At 46.4% G+C, this 19423-nt stretch overlaps 1 protein-coding gene across 4 annotated transcripts in view; it reads right to left on the minus strand.

Annotated features, from left to right (window-relative positions):
- The window catches only part of FAAP100 (FA core complex associated protein 100), a 98850-nt gene that overhangs the window by 57541 nt on the left and 21886 nt on the right, over positions 1-19423 (minus strand). For 2 of the 4 annotated variants that reach the window (XR_013263459.1, XM_077458724.1), the window contains exon 10: positions 16971-17131. Coding sequence is in view for 3 of the 4 variants with exons in the window: in XM_077458724.1 (XP_077314850.1) it covers positions 17000-17131 (132 nt within the window). In the remaining variant the exon portion in view is untranslated. Of the gene's footprint in view, positions 1-16450; positions 17132-19423 lie in introns of those variants that run through there. The other 2 variants (XM_077458726.1, XM_077458725.1) reach the window with 1 other exon arrangement.

Here is a 19423-nt window from a genome sequence, read left to right on the forward strand (position 1 = left end):
ACGCTGTCTGCTGGGACACACACGGGTCTCAGTGACAGCGCAGAGATTTCCTATTGCGCTGCGCGACTCGCGCATGCGCAGTAGGGAACCGGGAAGTGAAGCCGATTCGCTTCACTTCCTGATTCCCTCACCTAGAATGGTGGCGGCAGCAGCCGAGAGCCAAGCGATCGATCGGCCTCGGCTGCCGGCATGGCTGGACCCCGGGACAGGTGAGTGTTCATTTATTAAAAGTCAGCAGCTGTAGTATTTATAGCTGCTGGCTTTTAATAATTTTTTTTATAGGTGGAATCCCTCTTTAAATCCCCTTTCTTCCCCATTCTGATGCTCAGTTTGAACTTCAGCAAGTCGTCTTTACCGCGTCTAGACGCCTACATGCATTGAGTTGCTGCCATGTGATTGGCCGATTAGCAATTTTTTTGTTACCAAGCAATTAAACAGGTGTACCTAATAAAGTGGCCTGTGATTGTATGTACAGGGGGCTCCCGGGTTACGAACTCGTTAGGGACTGTCCACCTGTTTGTAATTCGGAAATGTTCGTAAGTCGGCCGCGCAGGCGCAGAACGACAATTACGGACATTTCCGATGTCCCGTCGAATGCCGTTCTGCGCATGTGTGGCAAATTACGGACATTTCTGATGTTTTTCTGAGGCTCCGTCTGGTCGCGCATGCGCAGAACGGGCGATATCCACGCAAAATGGCAGAGGGTCTCCGCGGCGCCCAGTTCATAAGTAGGAGATGTTCCTTCGTAGGTCCGGGCGTTCGTAAGTCGGGCACCGTGTATGTGTATATATATATATATATATATATATATATATATATATATATATATATATAGTGTGTGTGCGTTTGCCTCTCCTCTGGCATCCATCCAATTAGCCGGGCTCCTGCGGGGTGAATGCACCAGACCCAGATATGTCAGCTCGGAGAGGGCAACTGGACCATACAGCCCGGGAGAGCAGCCTCCGTGGGACTCGCAGGCAGCGGCGTGTCAAATCCTAACCGACAGACCGGCAGCCGCCAGACTCAGAGGGGGAAGCAGAGCGGCTCCATCCTCCCGCTTCACTCTCCTGAATACAATCCTTCTGTGAGCGCATCCTACCGATCACCGGCTCCTCCGCTTACTCCACCTCGGCCTGCTGGGAATCGTCCGCTATTGGTGAGGTCTAAAATGAAGAACTAAAAAAAAAAAAAAAACCGTGGTAAAAATCCATCAAGATCCTCCCAGGTGAAGCGTCTCCGTCCTCCCGGAGCTCCGCTTTACTTCTGCTTTCTAGAAAAATCTGGAGATCATCCAGGCAGCCGGCAAACCCTGAAGATTCTTCACCGGGAAAAACCGAAACTTCAACTGGTACAACTGGCCAGCCGAACGTCGATCAGAGAGCAGCTGATCCCGCTGGAGACAAATCGAAATATTGATCGACTTCTGTGGAAGGGAGATGTTGTAAAAAAAAAAGTTTACCGGATCAGCAGCTGCAGCCAATCCTGAACCCCCGGAGGCCCATTCATCCCAATGACAGTGTTTTGAGGCATGTTATGCGGAATTCTCGTTGGGAAAAAGCTCGGATGGTTTTCCCGACGGAATTCCGCTCAAGTTGTCTTGCCTACACACGGTCACACCAAATTCCGATCGTTTAGAGCGCGGTGACGTACGACACGTACGACGGGACTAGAAAAAAAAGGAAGTTCAATAGCCAGTAGCTTCCGTCTCGTAGTTGAATCTGAGCATGCGCGATTTCTGGCGTGTCGGAACTGCATACGCACGATGGGAATTTCCGTCGGGAAAACTGAGAACACGCTATCAATTTTTGGCTGGCGGGAATTCTGACAGCTAAACTCAGATGGAGCAAAAACGCACACACGGTCGCATTTTCCGATGAAAAGCTCTCACCAGTCTTTTTCTGTCCGGAATTCCGATCGTGTGTGCGCGCGGCGTTAATCCGCACATCGAGGTGGGTTGTGTTGAATGGGCTGCCAGCACACCAAGAACGATGCCCATGTTTCACCATTCATGTCTGTTAGCAGGGGAGGAGTTGGGATGCCATTTAGAATGATTGGCATTTGGCACCACATCTCACCAGTGTGAATGGGCCCTAAAATCTTCTACAGGTTTTCACAATGTTTCAAAATCATTTGATTGATTTTTTTTTTTTTTTGATGGTTTGATCCCCTGCAGATGGTGTAAGTTTGCCCCCTTACAAAAAAATGAAGGGTCTATAATTTTTATCATAGGTGTATTTTATATGATAGAGACAGAATATCATCCAAAAATCCAGAAAAAACACACATGATACAAATGTTATAAAATTGAGTCGACGTTCAGTGAGTAAAATAAGCATTTGATCCCCAACCAACCAACCAACAATAATTCTGCCCCCCACACACTGACTACAGTAGGTGCTCGTGTGGTACACAGATCAGTCCCGTCAATGTCAAGCCTCATACACACGATAGGACTTTGTACAAGCTTTCCTGTGGATTTTTGTACAAAGGGCGTTGGCCGTGAACTTGTATTGCATACACACGGCAGGACTTTTTCAGCCAACTTTCACCAAATCACGTGTTTTTTCTGCTCTTTACCGCCACCTTTGGTCAACTTCTGTATGGTTGTCTGATCTTTTTCATTGGTTCTGAGCATGCCTGTTTGTACTTTGTACAAAAGTCCTATGGTTTTCTATACACACGATCGGACTTTGCTCCATCGGACTTTTGTTGCTAGAAAGTTTGTCCGTTCGCACAGCCAACAAAAGTCCGATGAAAACCAAAGTTTGTCCGATGGAGCGCACACACGGGTCGGATGTTGCTCCAAAACAGCTAATTTGCATGTTTGTTGTCAAAAAGTCTGATCGTGTGTATGGGCCTTAAGGTGCTCCTAACGACAACTCGTTATGTGTATAAAAGACACCTGTCCACAGAATCTCTTCCTTCCATTCAATCCTCACCATCATGGGGAAGACCAAAGAGCTGTCAGAGGCAGGGGCGGATCCAGGGGGGGGGGCAACGGGACAATTACCCCTCCCGAAAATATTAATGACTCCCGTCCTGAGTCTCTCTCACATCAGCAGCGGCACCCTGTTCTCCTCATGCCGCGCTGGAGTATGGAGAAGATGGATGGAGGACTCGGAGGTGGGTGGAGCTGCACCGCTGGCCTGGCCTCTCTAATGCACACTGTGCTGGTTGCTAGTGACGTCAGGTCAGTCACGTCCCAGCCGCTGTTGAGGGGGAGGAGAGTGAGGCGCCGCATTCAGAGCCTTCTTCTTCCTCCTCCGCGCCTCGTGTGAGACAGTTGGCTCCACCCACCTCCTTCCTTCATGATCTTCTCCAAGTCTCCAGTGCAGTGTGAACATGAAGACTGACACTCAGGATGAAGAAGACACGGAGGCTGCAGTGTATGTGAACTTGTGAAGTGATGGAGATTGGCGATGATGCCTGCAATCCTGCTCATCTCTCTTGGTCATTGGAAGCCCCTCCCCACACCATAGCACCAAAGTATAATAATTAAAGTGAGTACAAAAAGTACTAGTAGTAGTTTGTGTAAAATCACAGAATACATTTATGGCACTTATTTATGAAGAAAAAAAAATGCTCTTTTAGTATTGACATTTTCATCTTGTTCAATCCGGAAGGATTTACCCCCTTAATGACCAGACCATTCTATGCGATGCACAGCACTGCGTCACATTAACTGAAAATTGCGCAGTTGTGAAACACTCTACCCAAACAAAATTGACGTACTTTTTCCCCACAAATAGAGCTTTCTTTTGGTGGAATTTGATCACCTCTGTGTTTTTTTTTTTTTTTGCGTTATTAACAAAAGAAAACCGACAATTAAAAAAAAATAAAAAATTTACTTTTACTTTTAAATAAATATCCCAAAGTTTTTAGAATAAATCTATTTCTTCATCAGTTTAGGGCTTTATATTCTTCTACATATTTTTGGTAACAACAAAAATGTAATAAACCTATATTGATTGTTTTGCGTAAAAGTTATAGCATCTACAAAATTTTTAAATTTTTATTCATGTTTTACTATTAATGCCGGTGATCAGCGATTCTTAGCAGGACTGGGACATTGCGGCGGACAAGTTAGACACCTAACTGACATTTTTTACACTTTTTGGGAACCAGGGACACGAATACGGTGATCAGGGCTAAATATATGCACTGTTATTGTACAAATGACACTGGCAGGGAAGGAGTTAACATCAGGGGTGATCAAAGGGTTAAGACCCCTTTCACACTGAGGCACTTTACATGCGCTAAAGCGACCCTGACCACTGAAATCAAGCGCCTCTTTGCGGCTGCTTTTAACCCCTTTTCAGCCGCTAGTGGGGGTTAAAAGCCCCACTATCAAGAGAAAAACTATGCTAAAACGACGGTAAAGTGCCGCTAAAAATACCTGCCAAAGCACCCAACGCCCAGGTATAAAAGTGCCCTTAGTGTGTCCCTAGGGAACTGTGTGAGGGTTGGATTCACTAGATGAACCATGTTCCTGGTTAGCAGGAACACAAGATGACTCTGTTCATCTCTGACAGAATGGCGGTCTGCCTTGTTTACATAGGCAGACCACCGTTCTATCTCTGTAGGGAGCAATCGCGGGTGGTCGGCAGACATTGCTGATTGGCTCCCCCTCTGTCCAATCAGGACCGTATGATACATTAAATATGGTTCTGTAAGCAACACCTTATTTTCTGGCAGTGCCCCTCCCGAGATTAGACTCTGGATCCGCACCTGGTCAGAGGACGTCGGGGACAAGATTGTAGACCTGCACAAGGCTGGAATGGGCTACAAGACCATCAGCAAGAAGCTTGGTGAGAAGGAGACAACTGTTGGAACGATTATTCGCAAAAGGACGAAATGCAAAATAACCATCAATGGTCCTCGGTCTGGAGCTCCATGCAAGACTTTGCCTCATGGGGTGAGGATGGTCATGAGAAAAGTGAGGGATCAGCCCAGAACTACACGGGAGGAGCTTGTGAATGATCTCAAGGCAGGTGGGACCACAGTCACCCAACCAACCATTGGTAACACAATACACTGCCATGGATTGGAATCCTGCAGCGCCCGCAAGGTCCCCCTCCTCAAGAAGACACATGTACAGTCATGCCAACGAACATCTAAAGGATTGGGAGGAGGAGTTGTGGTCAGACCAGACCAAAATCGAGTTCTTTGGCTTTAAATTCGACTTGTGTTGGAGGAAGAAAAATGCTGCCTATGACCCCAAGAACACCATCCCTACAGTCAATGCACGGAGGTGGAAACATGATGCTTTGGGGCTGTTTCTCTGCTAAAGGTAGAAGACTGACTTTCGAGGGGCCAATGGACGGGGCCATGTATTGTAAAATCTTGGATGAGAAACTTTTTCTCTCAGCCAGAACACTGAAGATGGGCTGTGGATGGATCTTCCAGCATGACAATGACCCAAAACATACCAAAGGAGTGGCTCAAGAAGAAGCACATTAAGGTCATGGAGTGGCCTAACCAGTCTCCAGACCTTAATCCTATAGAAAATTTATGGAGGGAGCTGAAACTTGGAGATGCCAAAAGACTTTAACCACTTCCTGCCGTCATATGATGTCCTTGAATTTGTGCGGGTATATCTGAATGATGCCTGCAGCTACAGACATCATTCAGATATTGTCTTTCAGCCGGCGATTCTCCTACACCATAAGAATGATCATAGCAGCTGGTCAGCCGCTTGATCGTTCTTACGGGTGGTAAGAGGCGACGCCCCCCCCCCCTCAAGTTACAATGTACAGTCTGATCACTGGGGGAGGGGAGACTGAGGAAATGCTTCCTCCTCCTTATACAAATTTACAATGTACAGTCTGATCACTGGGGGAGGGGAGACTGAAGAAATGCTTCCTCCTCCTACAAAGTTACAATGTACAGTCTGATCACTGGGGCAGGGGAGACTGAGGAAACGCCTCCTCCCCCTCTACAAAGTTACAATATATATTCTGATCACTGGGGGAGGGCAGACTGAGGAAATGGCTTCTCCTGCTTCTACAAAGTTAGGCTGCTTTCACACTGGGGCGGTATTCAGGCGTTACAGCGCTATAAATAGCGCCTGTGTAACGCCTGAAAAAAACCGGCCCCTTTAACTCCAGTGTGAAAGCCGGAGGGCTTTCACACTGGAGCGATGCGCTGGCAGGACGGTGAAAAAAGTCCTGCTAGCCGCATCTTTGGAGCGGTGAAGGAGCGGTGTATTCACCGCTCCTATACCGCTGCTACCCATTGAAATCAATGGGACACCGCGGCAATACCGCCGGCAAAGCGCCGCTGCAGCGGCGCTTTGCGGGCGGGTTTAACCCCTTTTCGGCCGCTAGCGGGGGTTAAAACCACCCCGCTAGCGCCCGCAGACCGCCGCTAAAACGACGGTAAAGCGCCGCTAAAAATAGCGGCGCTTTACCGCCGACGCTGCTCTCGCCCCAGTGTGAAAGCAGCCTTACAATGTACAGCCTGATCACTGGGGGAGGGGAGACTGAGGAAATGCCTCCACCTCCTTCTACAAAGTTACAATGTATTATAATGATACTATTGCTGTAACTTATGCAGATTTGCAACGTTACTAAAAAGGTCCTCTTTAAGAGTACAATCACAAAAAAAAAAAAATATTATGTTTTTTCCCCCCCTTTTAGTAAATATCATCGGATTTCTTTGATAACAGCAGTTGGGCCGGGGGAGGACGATCGTTTCTCTCCTCGGTTATACAACCTGAATAAATAGAGTATATCTGTAACATGCGGAGGCTCCGGAGTGGAGGAGGGGCGCTGCCTGCGTTGTACATGACCTGAATTCATGGCGGCGCGGTGCACAGAGCGCCGTGTTCGGGTCGGCAGGCGGATCGGGTGATCGGAGGCACTACAGCGGCTTCAATAATTGATCGGCAGCCAGGCCATTATCTCCCCTCCACGGCTGCAGACGCTCGCTCTGGAACAGAAGGGAATGTGGATTCTGCATTAACCCCGTCACCCCGCGTGTTTGCCGCGCCTTCGCCATTCCTCGCAGCAAAACGGAGCTAAAAACAAACGCGGGTCCTCGTGATACCGCAAGACCTGTGGCGTAAAACCTTAGGGGGGGGCGGCTCCGGTCAACAGCTAAATCCACAGTGGAAGCACTCAGGAAACACTTTAAATTTTTATAAAGGAACGAACATAAACGCACAATAGTGGGCGAATGTTGTGTTTACGTGAATGCGCACGCCATTGGTGTGAATGGACCATAACATTAAAGAGTAACGCCGCTTCTATTAAAAAGAAACCCCTCCCCCCACCCGGGGTGATCTCTGTACATTGAAGGGATTGTAACAAACTCTGTTGCAAATTTTGTTACTCTGAAGAAAAAGCCGTTTGTTTCTCTGTGTCCATGTGCGCGAATATGAATGGGAGTGACTTTGTCATCAATCAGCTGCTGCACCTGCAGGGCTCAAATGAGGAAAGTGGCAGGGTATGCATCCCTTAACCACTTCCCGACCGGCGGCACGCCAAAGTACGTCGGCAGAATGGCACGGGCAGGCAAATGGGCGTACCTGTATGTCCTTTTAAATTTGCCGCCCTGCCATCGCGAGCGCGCCGGTCGGGACCCCCGTGAGTCCGGACGCGGGTCCTACGGACTCGATCGACGCGGGCATACCCGCGATCATCTCACGGGCGGCTGAACTGGGAGATGCCGTTGTAAACAGCATCTCCCCGTTCTGCCTAGCAACAAGTGACGCTGATCTCTGCTCCATGTGATTGGAGCAGAGATCAGTGTTCACTAAAAGAAAGCCCAACCCCCCCACAGTTAGTAACACGCCCCTAGGAACACTTAACCCCTACACTGCCACCCACTGGTTAACCCATTCACTGCCAGTGTCATTTACACAGGAATCACTGCATTTGTATAGCAGTGATTACTGTATAAATGACAATGGCCCCAAAAATGTGTCAAAAATGTCCGATGTGTCCCCCACAATAAGAATCGCTGATCGCCGCCATTACTAGTAAAAAAAAAATGTATTAATAAAAATGTCATAAAACTATCCCCTATTTTGTAAACGCTATAACTTTTGTGCAAACCAATCAATAATTGCTTATTGCGATTTTTTTTTTTATACCAAAAATATGAAGAATACGTATCGGCCTAAACTGAGGGGAAAAATTATTTTTTTTAAATATTTTTGGGGGATATAGCAAAAAGTAAAAAATAATGCGTTTTTTTTTTTTTCAAAATTGTCGCTCTATTTTTATAAAAACTGCAGAGGCGATCAAATACCACCAAAAGAAAGCTCTATTTGTGGGAAAAAAAGGACGTCAATTTTGTTTGGGAGCCACGTCGCACGACCGTGCAATTGTCAGTTAAAGCGACGCAGTGCCGAATTGCAAAAAGTGGTCTAGTCTTTGGCCAGCAAAATGGTCCGGGGCTGAAGTGGTTAAAGTGATACCAAAGCTTTCTTTTTCGATTTAAATAACAAACATGTCATTCTTACCTCCACTGCGCAGCTCGTTTTGCACAGAGTGCCCCCCCCCCCCCCCCCCCCGAACATCCTCTCCTAGGGGTCCCTCGGCGGCTCCTCCCCGGATTAGATAACCCCCTAGGAGAAGTGCTCCTCCGAGGGGGATTACCTTGCGGGCGCGCTCCCGAATCATTAATTCGGCATCCATAGAAGCCCAAATGAATGACTTGGGCCCCCCCCCGCGGTCACTGGATTTGATTGACAGCAGCAGAAGCCAATGGCTGCGCTGCTATCAATCTATCCAATCAAAGCCGGGACTCCTTGGAGAGGAGGACAGTGCGTCCCCACCAAAGAAGATGTAGGGGCTCAGGTAAGTAAAATGGGGGGGGGGGGGGCTAAGGTGCCGGTGACTACCAGGTGTTTTTTCACCTTAATGCATAGGATCCTTTACAGCCCCTTCAACACATGATTGCCCTTTGGGGGAATATCACCCAAAATGAAATTTGTACTGAATTCCCTATATTGTTACCCTCCCCCTTCCCAATGTTATTCCCTTACTTATAGTTGTACAGGCTGACTAGCGGCTCAATGTGGTGACCTCCCAGACCTACAGCGTGAACCCATTTGGGGGAGGCTGGATTGGGCAATCAAGATTTGAACAAAGCCTATTTTATATGACTTTACAAGGTTTTTTAAATTACAATAATATGTACCATTTGCAACAATCTTAATCTTCTTTTGATAAAATAAAAAAAATGTATGGATTAAAAAAAAAAAAAAATTTAATATATATATATATATATATATATATATATATATATATATATATATATATATATATACACATACATATACATATATATATATACATACACACACACACACACACACACACACATACATACATATATATACACATATACATACATATATATACACATATATACATATACACACATATACATACATACATATATATATATATATATACACATATATACATATATATATATATATATATATATACACACACACACACACATACATATATACACACACACACACACACACACACACACACACACACACACACACACACACACTTGTGTTGCAGGAGATGCCCAAAAGCCAACTTATCGTATCGTAGTGCAGACTTCTGGGAAAATCAGTGAGCCAATCACACAAAAGTTGGAAATGTCATTTCTGTTGGGGGGAGTTCTGTGTACCATATATGTATAGAGCGCCTCCAGGTGGCCATTATACAGTATAAAGAAAATGACAGCGGCTGCAGATTAAAAAAAAAAAAAAAAAAAAAAAAAAAAAAAGTAATTTCTCATAACGTTCAATTACAATATGACTTTTGTAGCCATTGTATAGAAGATTTTTTTTTTTTTTTTTAAACACACAAAAGTGGAGCTACCCTTTACGATAATGAACTTTATTTTTTTACAGTGGATATAAAAAGTCTACATACCCCTGTTAAAGAGGAAGTAAACCCCGATGGGTCTTTCATTCCCTGCAAAGGCAAAGCATAATGGACTACTATGCATTGCATCGCATAGTAGCCCATTATGTGTCACTTACCTGATACAGGAGCCAGCGAAGTCACCGCTGTCCCCTGTACTCCGCCGCATCCATCTTGCTGGTGGCGTCTCGCAGCTCCGCCGCTGTCATTCGGCGAAGCCGCGATGACGTCACTCATGCGCACGGGAGTCGACACGCGCGGCAGCTCCATTTTTGGAAATGCCGCGCTCAGTGCGCCTGCACGCCGCTGTCTACGGCGCATGCGCCGTAGACAGCGGTGCCCGTTTTCGGGCAAATATCTCCTAAACCATATAGGTTTAGGAGATATTGCTTGGACCTACAGGTAAGCCTTAATCTAGGCTTAGCTGTAGGTCAAAGTGGTTTGTAAGAGTTTACAACCACTTTAAAATGTCAGGTTTCTGCGATGTAAAAAAATAAAAAATAAAAAAAAAAGGAGACAAAGATAAATCATTTCAGAACTTTTTTCCCCCCTTTTAATGTGACCCATAAACTGTACAACTCAGTTGAACAATAAACTGAAATCTTTTAGGTGGAGGGAAGTCAAATTAAAAAACTAAAATAATACAGTTGCATAAGTGTGCACACCCTTATATTAATACTTTTGTTGAAGCATCTTTTGATTTTATTACATCACTCTGTCTTTTTTTGGGTATGAGTCTATCAGCATGGCACATCTTGACTTGGCAATATCTGCCCGCTCTTCTTTGCAAAAAACACCCCAAATCTGCCAGATTGCGAGGGCATCTCCTGAGCACAGCCCTCTTCAGATCACCTCACAGATTTTCAATGGCATTCGGGTCTGGGCCATTCCAAAACATTAATCTTCTTCTGGTGAAGCCAATTCCTTTGGTGATTTGGATGGATGCTTTGGGTCGTTGTCATCTTTTAAAAGATGAAGTTGCTCCTCATGTTCAGCTTTCTAGTAGAAGCCTGAAGGTTTTTGTGCCAATATTGACTGGTATTTGGAACGGTTCATAATTCCCTCTACCTTGACTAAGGCCGCTGTTCCAGCTGAAGGAAAAACAGCCCCAAAAGGATGAATGCTGCCACCACCATGCTTCACAGTGGGTATGGTATTCTTTTGGTGATGTGCAGTGTTTTTGCACTAAACCTTTCTTTTGGATTTATGGCCAAAAAACGTTTAACCTTGGTTTCCTCAGACCAGAACATTTTCCCACATGATTTTGGGAGACTTCAGATGTGTTTTTGCAAAATTTAGCTGGGCTTGGGTGTTTTTCTTGGTAAGAAAAGGCTTCCGTCTTCCGCCACTCTACCCCATAGCCCAAACATATGAAGAATAAGGCTGCATTCACACCTGAGCGTAGCGTGTTTGAACGTTTTTACCGGTGTTTTGTCGCGCGACAACGAGCGTTTTGTCACACTACAGCGTGCAACAACGAGCGTTTTTTAACTTCGGCGTTTTTTTTTTCAGCCAATAGGAAAAATATTTTTCATCTGCTTATTTTTTCTTGAGCAGATACAGCGTCAAAACGCCCGTAGAAACGCTCGTTGTCGCGCTAAACGCTCGAATCGAGCGTTTCCATTAGTTTCTATGGGAATGAAAACGCCCAAATCAGCCCAATTCGCTCGTCAAAAAAGGGTCCGGAACTTGTTTGAGCTTCAGGCGTAGGGCTTCAGGCGACATGGAGTGGAGATGTGAACCATCTCCATTGAGAATAATGGATTTTTTCCCCTCCAGCGTTTTGTAGCTTCAGGCGTAGGGCTACAAAACGTTCAGGTGTGAACGGGCTGTAAGGGAGATTCTTGTCACATGTACCACACAGCCAGTACTTGCCAGATATTCCTGCAGCTCCTTTAATGTTGCTGTAGACCTCTTGGCAGTTTTCATCAATTTTGGAGGGACGTCCAGTTCTTGGTAATGTTACTGCTGTGCCATATTTTCTCCATTTGATGATGACTGTCTTCACTGTGTTCCATGGTATATCTAATGCCTTGGAAATTATTTTGTACCCTTCTTCTGACCGATACCTTTTAACACCAAAATCCCTCTGATGCTTTGGAAGCTCTCTGAGGACCATGGCTTTGGCTGTATATGGGGCGCTTGGGTCAAAAGATAAATGCCACTCCACATTGGGAAGAAGTTTCCTTAACCACTTTCAGACCGGACCATTTTGCTGGTCAAAGACCAGACCACTTTTTGCGGTTCGGCACTGCGTCGCTTTAACTGACAATTGCGCGGTCGTGCGACGTGGCTCCCAAACAAAATTGACGTCCTTTTTTCCCCCACAAATAGAGCTTTCTTTTGGTGGTATTTGATCACCCCTGCGGTTTTTATTTTTTGCGCTATAGAGCAAAAATTTTGAAAAAAAAACACATTATTTTTTACTTTTTGTTATAATAAATATCGCCCAAAAATATATAAAAACACATTTTTCCCTCAGTTTAGGCCCATACGTATTCTTCTACATATTTTTGTAAGAGGAAAAAAAAAAAAAAAAAAAAAAAAAAAAAAAAAAAAAAAAAATTCGCAATAAGCGATTGATTGGTTTGCGCAAAAGTTATAGCGTTTACAAAATAGGGATAGTTTTATAGCATTTTTATTAATAATTTTTTATTATTTTTTTTTACTAGTAATGGCGGCGATCAGCGATTTTTATTGTGACTCTGACATTGTGTGGGACCCATCGGACATTTTTGACACATTTTTGGGACCATTGTCATTTATACAGTAATCACTGCTATATAAATACAGTGATTCCTGTGTAAATGACACTGGCAGTGAAGGGGTTAACCAGTGGGTGGCAGTGTAAGGGTTAAGTGTTCCTAGGGGTGTGTTACTAACTGTGGGGGGGGGGTTGGGCTTTCATTTAGTGAACACTGATCTCTGCTCCAATCACATGGAGCAGAGATCAGCGTCACTAGTTGCTAGGCAGAATGGAGAAATGTTGTTTACAACGGCATTTCTTCATTCGGCCACTCCGTGAGACGATCGCGGGGATGCCCGCGGCGATCAAGTTAGAGGATCCCGCGACCGGACTCACGGAGGTCGCGACCAGCGCAGGATCGCGGCAAATTTAAAGGGACGTACATGTGCGCCCATTTGCCTGCGCCATTCTGTCGACGTACATCGTCGTGCGCTGGTCGGCAAGTAGTTAAGCAAAGGAAGGTGCATGAAGTTTATGTTATACAGGTAACCCCACACCCCACCCCACCCCACCCCACCCCACCCCACCCCAGACTCCAATCTCATGCTATGCTATTCTAGAAAGTTGAGTAGAACGGCTCACATCCAATAATACTAGAAGAAAAGAGGGGGTTCCCCTGGTGATGGACTTTTTAGGCACGTACACAAAGGAATATATAACAAAATACAAAATGTATTTAAATGGAATAAAATCATGCCATGAAGAAAAAACAGCATCATACATCAAGTACAGAAAATAAATTATCCATACATGTTATCATTATAGTTAACCACAGTATCAGTTGCCCTACGCGTTTCGGAGGCTTGGGAATCTCCTTCTTCAGGGGAAGATATAAAATATGGAGTACAGTTATATCAACAAATGATACTATGTATAAATGATGTGCCAATGATTAAAAACAGAAAGGGTAGGTAAAAAAAAAAAAAAAAATGCATGTAGATGGCTCCAAGAATCTCCATCAATATGCAACGTTCAGCAAAGGTGGTAAACACTCTGCAGCCACAGATTTTAAAGCCCCAAAAAGAAAATGGGTCCGCCAAGCACACACGGGAGAGGCACTGAGGCAGACAAATTGTTGCGCCTGACCTTGGACCAAGTAGGAGAGAGCTTGTTTTGACCGACAGCAAAACGTTCGATGGAGCGTACGCGCGGGTCGGACTTTAACGACAATAAGCCCACACCGGACATTTACCCGTTGGGAAAAACCCGACCGTGTGTACGCGGGATAAGAAATTTCCGAGTATTGCCAAACGGCCTCCGAACCGTTCCGTGTCAGCGGCGCCCCCCACACCTCTGGCCTAATGCGGTACTGCACAGTGCAGGGGCTTGAATCCTGCTCGCAAACTGAGTCAGGATTTAAAAAAAATAATAATTGCGCATATTGCGAAACGCTAGTTAATCACGTTAGTCGCAATCCGAGGTTCCACTGTACATAAAAAAAAAAAAAAAAAAAAAAAAAAAGAAAAAAAACACACACACACACACACACACACACACACACACACACACACACACACACACACACACACACACACACAAACAGGAATTACTCTCATAGAAAATGCCACGTAGACTTCAATTTTGAAAAGGACTCATATGGATGATTTTGGGTGTGTGTGTGTGTGTGTGTGTGTGTGGTTAATCCTAACACATGGCACCCGGCACGGGACTGCAGCACGGCTACATTATTATTTCACGGCTGAAAACAAAAAATCTGGGTCAGAACGGGAGTACAAGCCGCCCGGAACAAAGACACGATTTATAATACATGTTACAGAAGGCGGCCTCCTGTCATACCTCTAAATCAGAACAAAGTCAAATATTTGTCTCCGCGCTGGATAGAAAACAACCGACCACAAAATTCTCCAGATTCTCCTCCCCCCCCCCCCCCTACAGCCAAATGTTTAACTTCTTAAAGAGTAACTCCACTTCTGTAGATGAAAAAACAAAACAAAAAAAAAAATTTAAAAAAAAAAAACCCTCCCCTCTGGGTGATCTATGGACATTGCAGGGAGTGTAATAAAAGGGGTGTCTTTACTAAAGGCAAATAGACTTTTTAAGTGCAGTTCCTTAAGAGCTTAGTAAATGAGGCGACGCTTTGCTTTACAAAGAATATCCAATCACGTGCAGGGAAAAGAAAGAAAAAAAAAAAAAAAAGCTTGCACATGATTGGATGATGGAAGTCAGCAGAGCATCTCCTCATGTACTAAGCTCTGGAGGAACTGCACTTACAGAGTGCTCAGTCTATTTGCCTTTAGTAAATCCCTAGAATATTATAATATAAGAATATGTATGTATTTTGTATGGCGTTTTTACCATCACTGGGACATTCAGAGAGCACGGCACACAAACACAACTCGATGTTACGGGGGCAGTTTTAATTACTAAAGGCAAATAGACTGCACACTCTGCAAAGTGTAGAGCTTAGTACATGAGGGAATAGTCTACTGACTTCAATCATGTGCAAGCAAAAATGCCATGTTTTTTTTTTTTCTCTCTTTTAGTTTCCTTGCATGTGATTGGGTACTCTTTGTAAAGTGAAGCGTCGCCTCATTTACTAAGCTCTTGGGCAACTGCATTTGCAGAGTGCTCAGTCTATTTGCCTTTAGTAAATCAACCCGACTGGATTAGCATTTTTTTAAATTTTTTTTCATTTTTAATCATCATCAAAACACGACGACACTTAGAAATGCCTCTTTAATTGTACAATATCTATACAAAAAAATAAAAATAAATATTATCAGTTTTGGGGGGGAACTAGCAAGTGTAAATTCTGGCATATTTCCCACCACACAGACATGAGTGGGAAGCACAGGTGTACCTGGATATATGGCAGTACCTACATAAAACACTTCTATAGCATACCGAGAAAAGGTTTTCCATTCTTAACCGCTTGCCTACCGGGCACTTCCTCCCCCTTCCTGCCCAGGTCAATTTTCAGCGCTGTCGCACTTTGAATGACAATTGCGCGGCCATGCTACACTGTACACATATGACATTTTTATCATTTTTTTCACACAAATAGAGCTTTCTATTGGTGGTATTTAATCACCACTGGGGGGTTTTTATTTTTTGCTAAATAAAAAGGAAAAAAAGGCCGAAATTTTTTGGGGAAAACAAGAAATAAAATCTTTTTTTTTTATAGTTTATTCAAAAATTTGGCAAAGAGGTAATTTTTCTCCTTCACCGACGTGTGCTGAAGAGGCTGCACTGATGGGTACCCATATGCACTGACAGAGGCAACTGATGGGCACCGATGGCCACTGGTAGGCAGCACCGATGGGCACCGACACAGGAAACTGACGGACACCGATAGTCGGCGCCGACAGGGGGGAACTGATGGGCGCCGACAGGGGGGAACTGATGGGCGCCGACAGGGGGGAACTGATGGGCGCCGACAGGGGGGAACTGATGGGCGCCGACAGGGGGGAACTGATGGGCGCCGACAGGGGGGAACTGATGGGCGCCGACAGGGGGGAACTGATGGGCGCCGACAGGGGGGAACTGATGGGCGCCGACAGGGGGGAACTGATGGGCGCCGACAGAGGGGAACTGATGGGCGCCGACAGAGGGGAACTGATGGGCGCCGACAGAGGGGAACTGATGGGCGCCGACAGAGGGGAACTGATGGGCGCCGACAGAGGGGAACAGATGGGCGCCGACAGAGGGGAACAGATGGGCGCCGACAGAGGGGAACAGATGGGCGCCGACAGAGGGGAACAGATGGGCGCCGACAGAGGGGAACAGATGGGCGCCGACAGAGGGGGACAGATGGGCGCCGACAGAGGGGGACAGATGGGCGCCGACAGAGGGAACAGATGGGCGCCGACAGAGGGAACAGATGGGCGCCGACAGAGGGAACAGATGGGCGCCGACAGAGGGAACAGATGGGCGCCGACAGAGGGAACAGATGGGCGCCGACAGAGGGAACTGATGGGCACTAATAATCAGTGTAGATGTCTCTTTTACAGAAGCTGTTATTGGCTCCCCTCTCCTCATGCTGACAGCGTGATGAAAGGAATGCCGATAACCGGCTTCTGTTTACATCATGGTCAGATGTCATTGGAAACAGCTGATCACATGGTAAAGGGCCGCTGCGATTGGCTCTTTACTTCGCTCTGTGTCTGAAGGACTCAGCAATCACAGAGCGCACGCCGCGGGGGGGCGGCCATAGCGCATGCCGAAAGTGCTTAAAATACTTCTGTGCACGATGTGCATGTACATAAGTACTGCCATATACAGCGAGAGCCCCACAGCAATTACAGATCCTGAACGATCCCCCTGTCTGACCTCCGCCATGTCTATTCTACTAACAGGAGCTCCACCTGGACTGTAGAGGAGATACTCGGGAAGGTCATACGAAGAGCAGGCCGGGGTCTCGAAGCTCCCTGTAGATATGGAGGAGTCTCTCGGCGGCTGTACTGGAGATATTGTCCTCATCTACATTCAGACGCTCCTTCAAGGTCCTCAGTTCTTTCAGTAATGGCTGAACACAGAGAAGAACAGAAAGACATTCAGAAACTTCAATATTATCTCTCCTTTGTCTAAATTGTTCCATGCAGAGCAGAAGAATGGCAAACTGAAGGACAAAGAGGCCTAGAGAACCAGCGGATAGCAATGAAAATGCTGAGTGCCTGGCTGTCAAGTGGAACCTTGCTCTGGGGGCACGTGTCGGTATAACATGTCTGTAATCATTTTATTTTTTTTTTATTTTTTTATTTTTTTTTAAAACAACCTTTAATAATACACTGTCTCATCCTGCTCTGCACATGCTCAGTTGCCCTCTATTTTCCCCACTGTGCTTAAAATCAGAGCCAGTGGCAGGGCATGAAGCTATAACTCTTCTGTCGGCTTTCCTCTCTATCTGAGCCAAGACACAGTCCAGGCTGAAAATGTACATATTCTGAGTGACATAGTTTTTGAGACTGGGGGGGGGGGGAAGTTTCCAATAAGGAAGTGACTGTTCTGGGCTTCAACAAAATGGCGACCTCCAGCAGGAAGAAACGAGAGGAATAATGGAGGCAAATTTACAGCAAACAATGATTTTGGTAGAATAATTCTTAATGTGGATTGTGTGTCCTTTTGTTAAAGAACATTAAATTGCTTTAATGATCTCAATCCTTTCTCAAAAACACATTTTTGGAAAAGCAGAAAGTGACACACGAATGTCTCGTAATGTACGGTAAACCTGGGCAGTAGAGAAGTGTTGCCTCCTGGGAAAGGCGGTGAAGAACTGTTGGCCTGGCATGGTGAAGCGGCACGTGGCCGCAATACGCAGGGAGTCTGTCGCAGTTCTGCCACCTTGAATGGCCTTTTCCCGGGGAGGCGACACTTATCTGCTGCACAGGTTTGTGATACATTTAAAGGACCAGACCACATATTATACACCGTGCTTGTGGGATTCTGTGGCAGTATGGTCCTATTATGTGATTGGCCGTTTACAATGTGAGGACCGACCCGAGTCTCTACAGTGCACTTGATTCAACTTCAACACACATTAATGCGCCTACCACTTCACCACTTTACCATGCTTTCTTCATGTGTTTTTGGTGCTTCAGTGAGGCTTTTTTTGAAGCTTTATGGAAGCTTGGTAAAAGCCCTGTGTGTCTCAATTTTCTATTTGTGGGAAGGGGCTCAGTAGTACCCTCCCCCCCTCTCAGCAGATCCCCAGCTCATTAGTACCCCCAGCTCTACTGATGCTCCGCTCAGTACTAACCCCTAGATATGCCGATCACCCGCTCAGTACTAACCCCTAGATATGCCGATCCCCAGCTCAGTACTAACCCCTAGATACGCCGATCCCCCTACTCAGTGCTAACCCCCAGCTCTGCTGATCCCCCGCTCAGTCAGTACTAACTCCTAGATCTGCTGATTCTCCCCCCCAGTGCTAACCCCAAGCTCTACTGATTCTCCCCCCCAGTGCTATCCCCAAGCTCTACTGATTCTCCCCCCTCCCGGTGCTAACCCCCAGCTCTGCTGATCCCCCTACTCAGTGCTAACCCCCAGCTCTGCTGATCCCCCTACTCAGTGCTAACCCCCAGCTCTGCTGATCCCCCTACTCAGTGCTAACCCCCAGCTCTGCTGATCCCCCTACTCAGTGCTAACCCCCAGCTCTGCTGATCCCCCTACTCAGTGCTAACCCCCAGCTCTGCTGATCCCCCTACTCAGTGCTAACCCCCAGCTCTGCTGATCCCCCTACTCAGTGCTAACCCCCAGCTCTGCTGATCCCCCTACTCAGTGCTAACCCCCAGCTCTGCTGATCCCCCTACTCAGTGCTAACCCCCAGCTCTGCTGATCCCCCTACTCAGTGCTAACCCCCAGCTCTGCTGATCCCCCTACTCAGTGCTAACCCCCAGCTCTGCTGATCCCCCTACTCAGTGCTAACCCCCAGCTCTGCTGATTCCCCTACTCAGTGCTAACCCCCAGCTCTGCTGATCCCCCTACTCCGTGCTAACCCCCAGCTCTGCTGATCTCCCCCCCCCCCAGTACTAACCCCCAGCTCTGCCGATTTCCCCCTCCCCAGTACTAACCCCCAGCTCTGCCGATTTCCCCCTCCCCAGTACTAACCCCCAGCTCTGCCGATTTCCCCCTCCCCAGTACTAACCCCCAGCTCTGCTGATTTCCCCCCCAGTACTAACCACCAGCTCTGCTGATTCCCCCCCCCCCAGTACTAACCACCAGCTCTGCTGATCCCCCCCCAGTACTAAACACCAGCTCTGCTGATCCCCCCCCCAGTACTAAACCCCAGCTCTGCTGATCCCCCCCAGTACTAAACCCC

This window comes from Lithobates pipiens, unplaced genomic scaffold, assembly GCF_037356315.1.
Source record: "Lithobates pipiens isolate NorthernLeopardFrog02 unplaced genomic scaffold, aLitPip1_a1.2 Scaffold_28, whole genome shotgun sequence".
Taxonomy (NCBI): domain Eukaryota; kingdom Metazoa; phylum Chordata; class Amphibia; order Anura; family Ranidae; genus Lithobates; species Lithobates pipiens.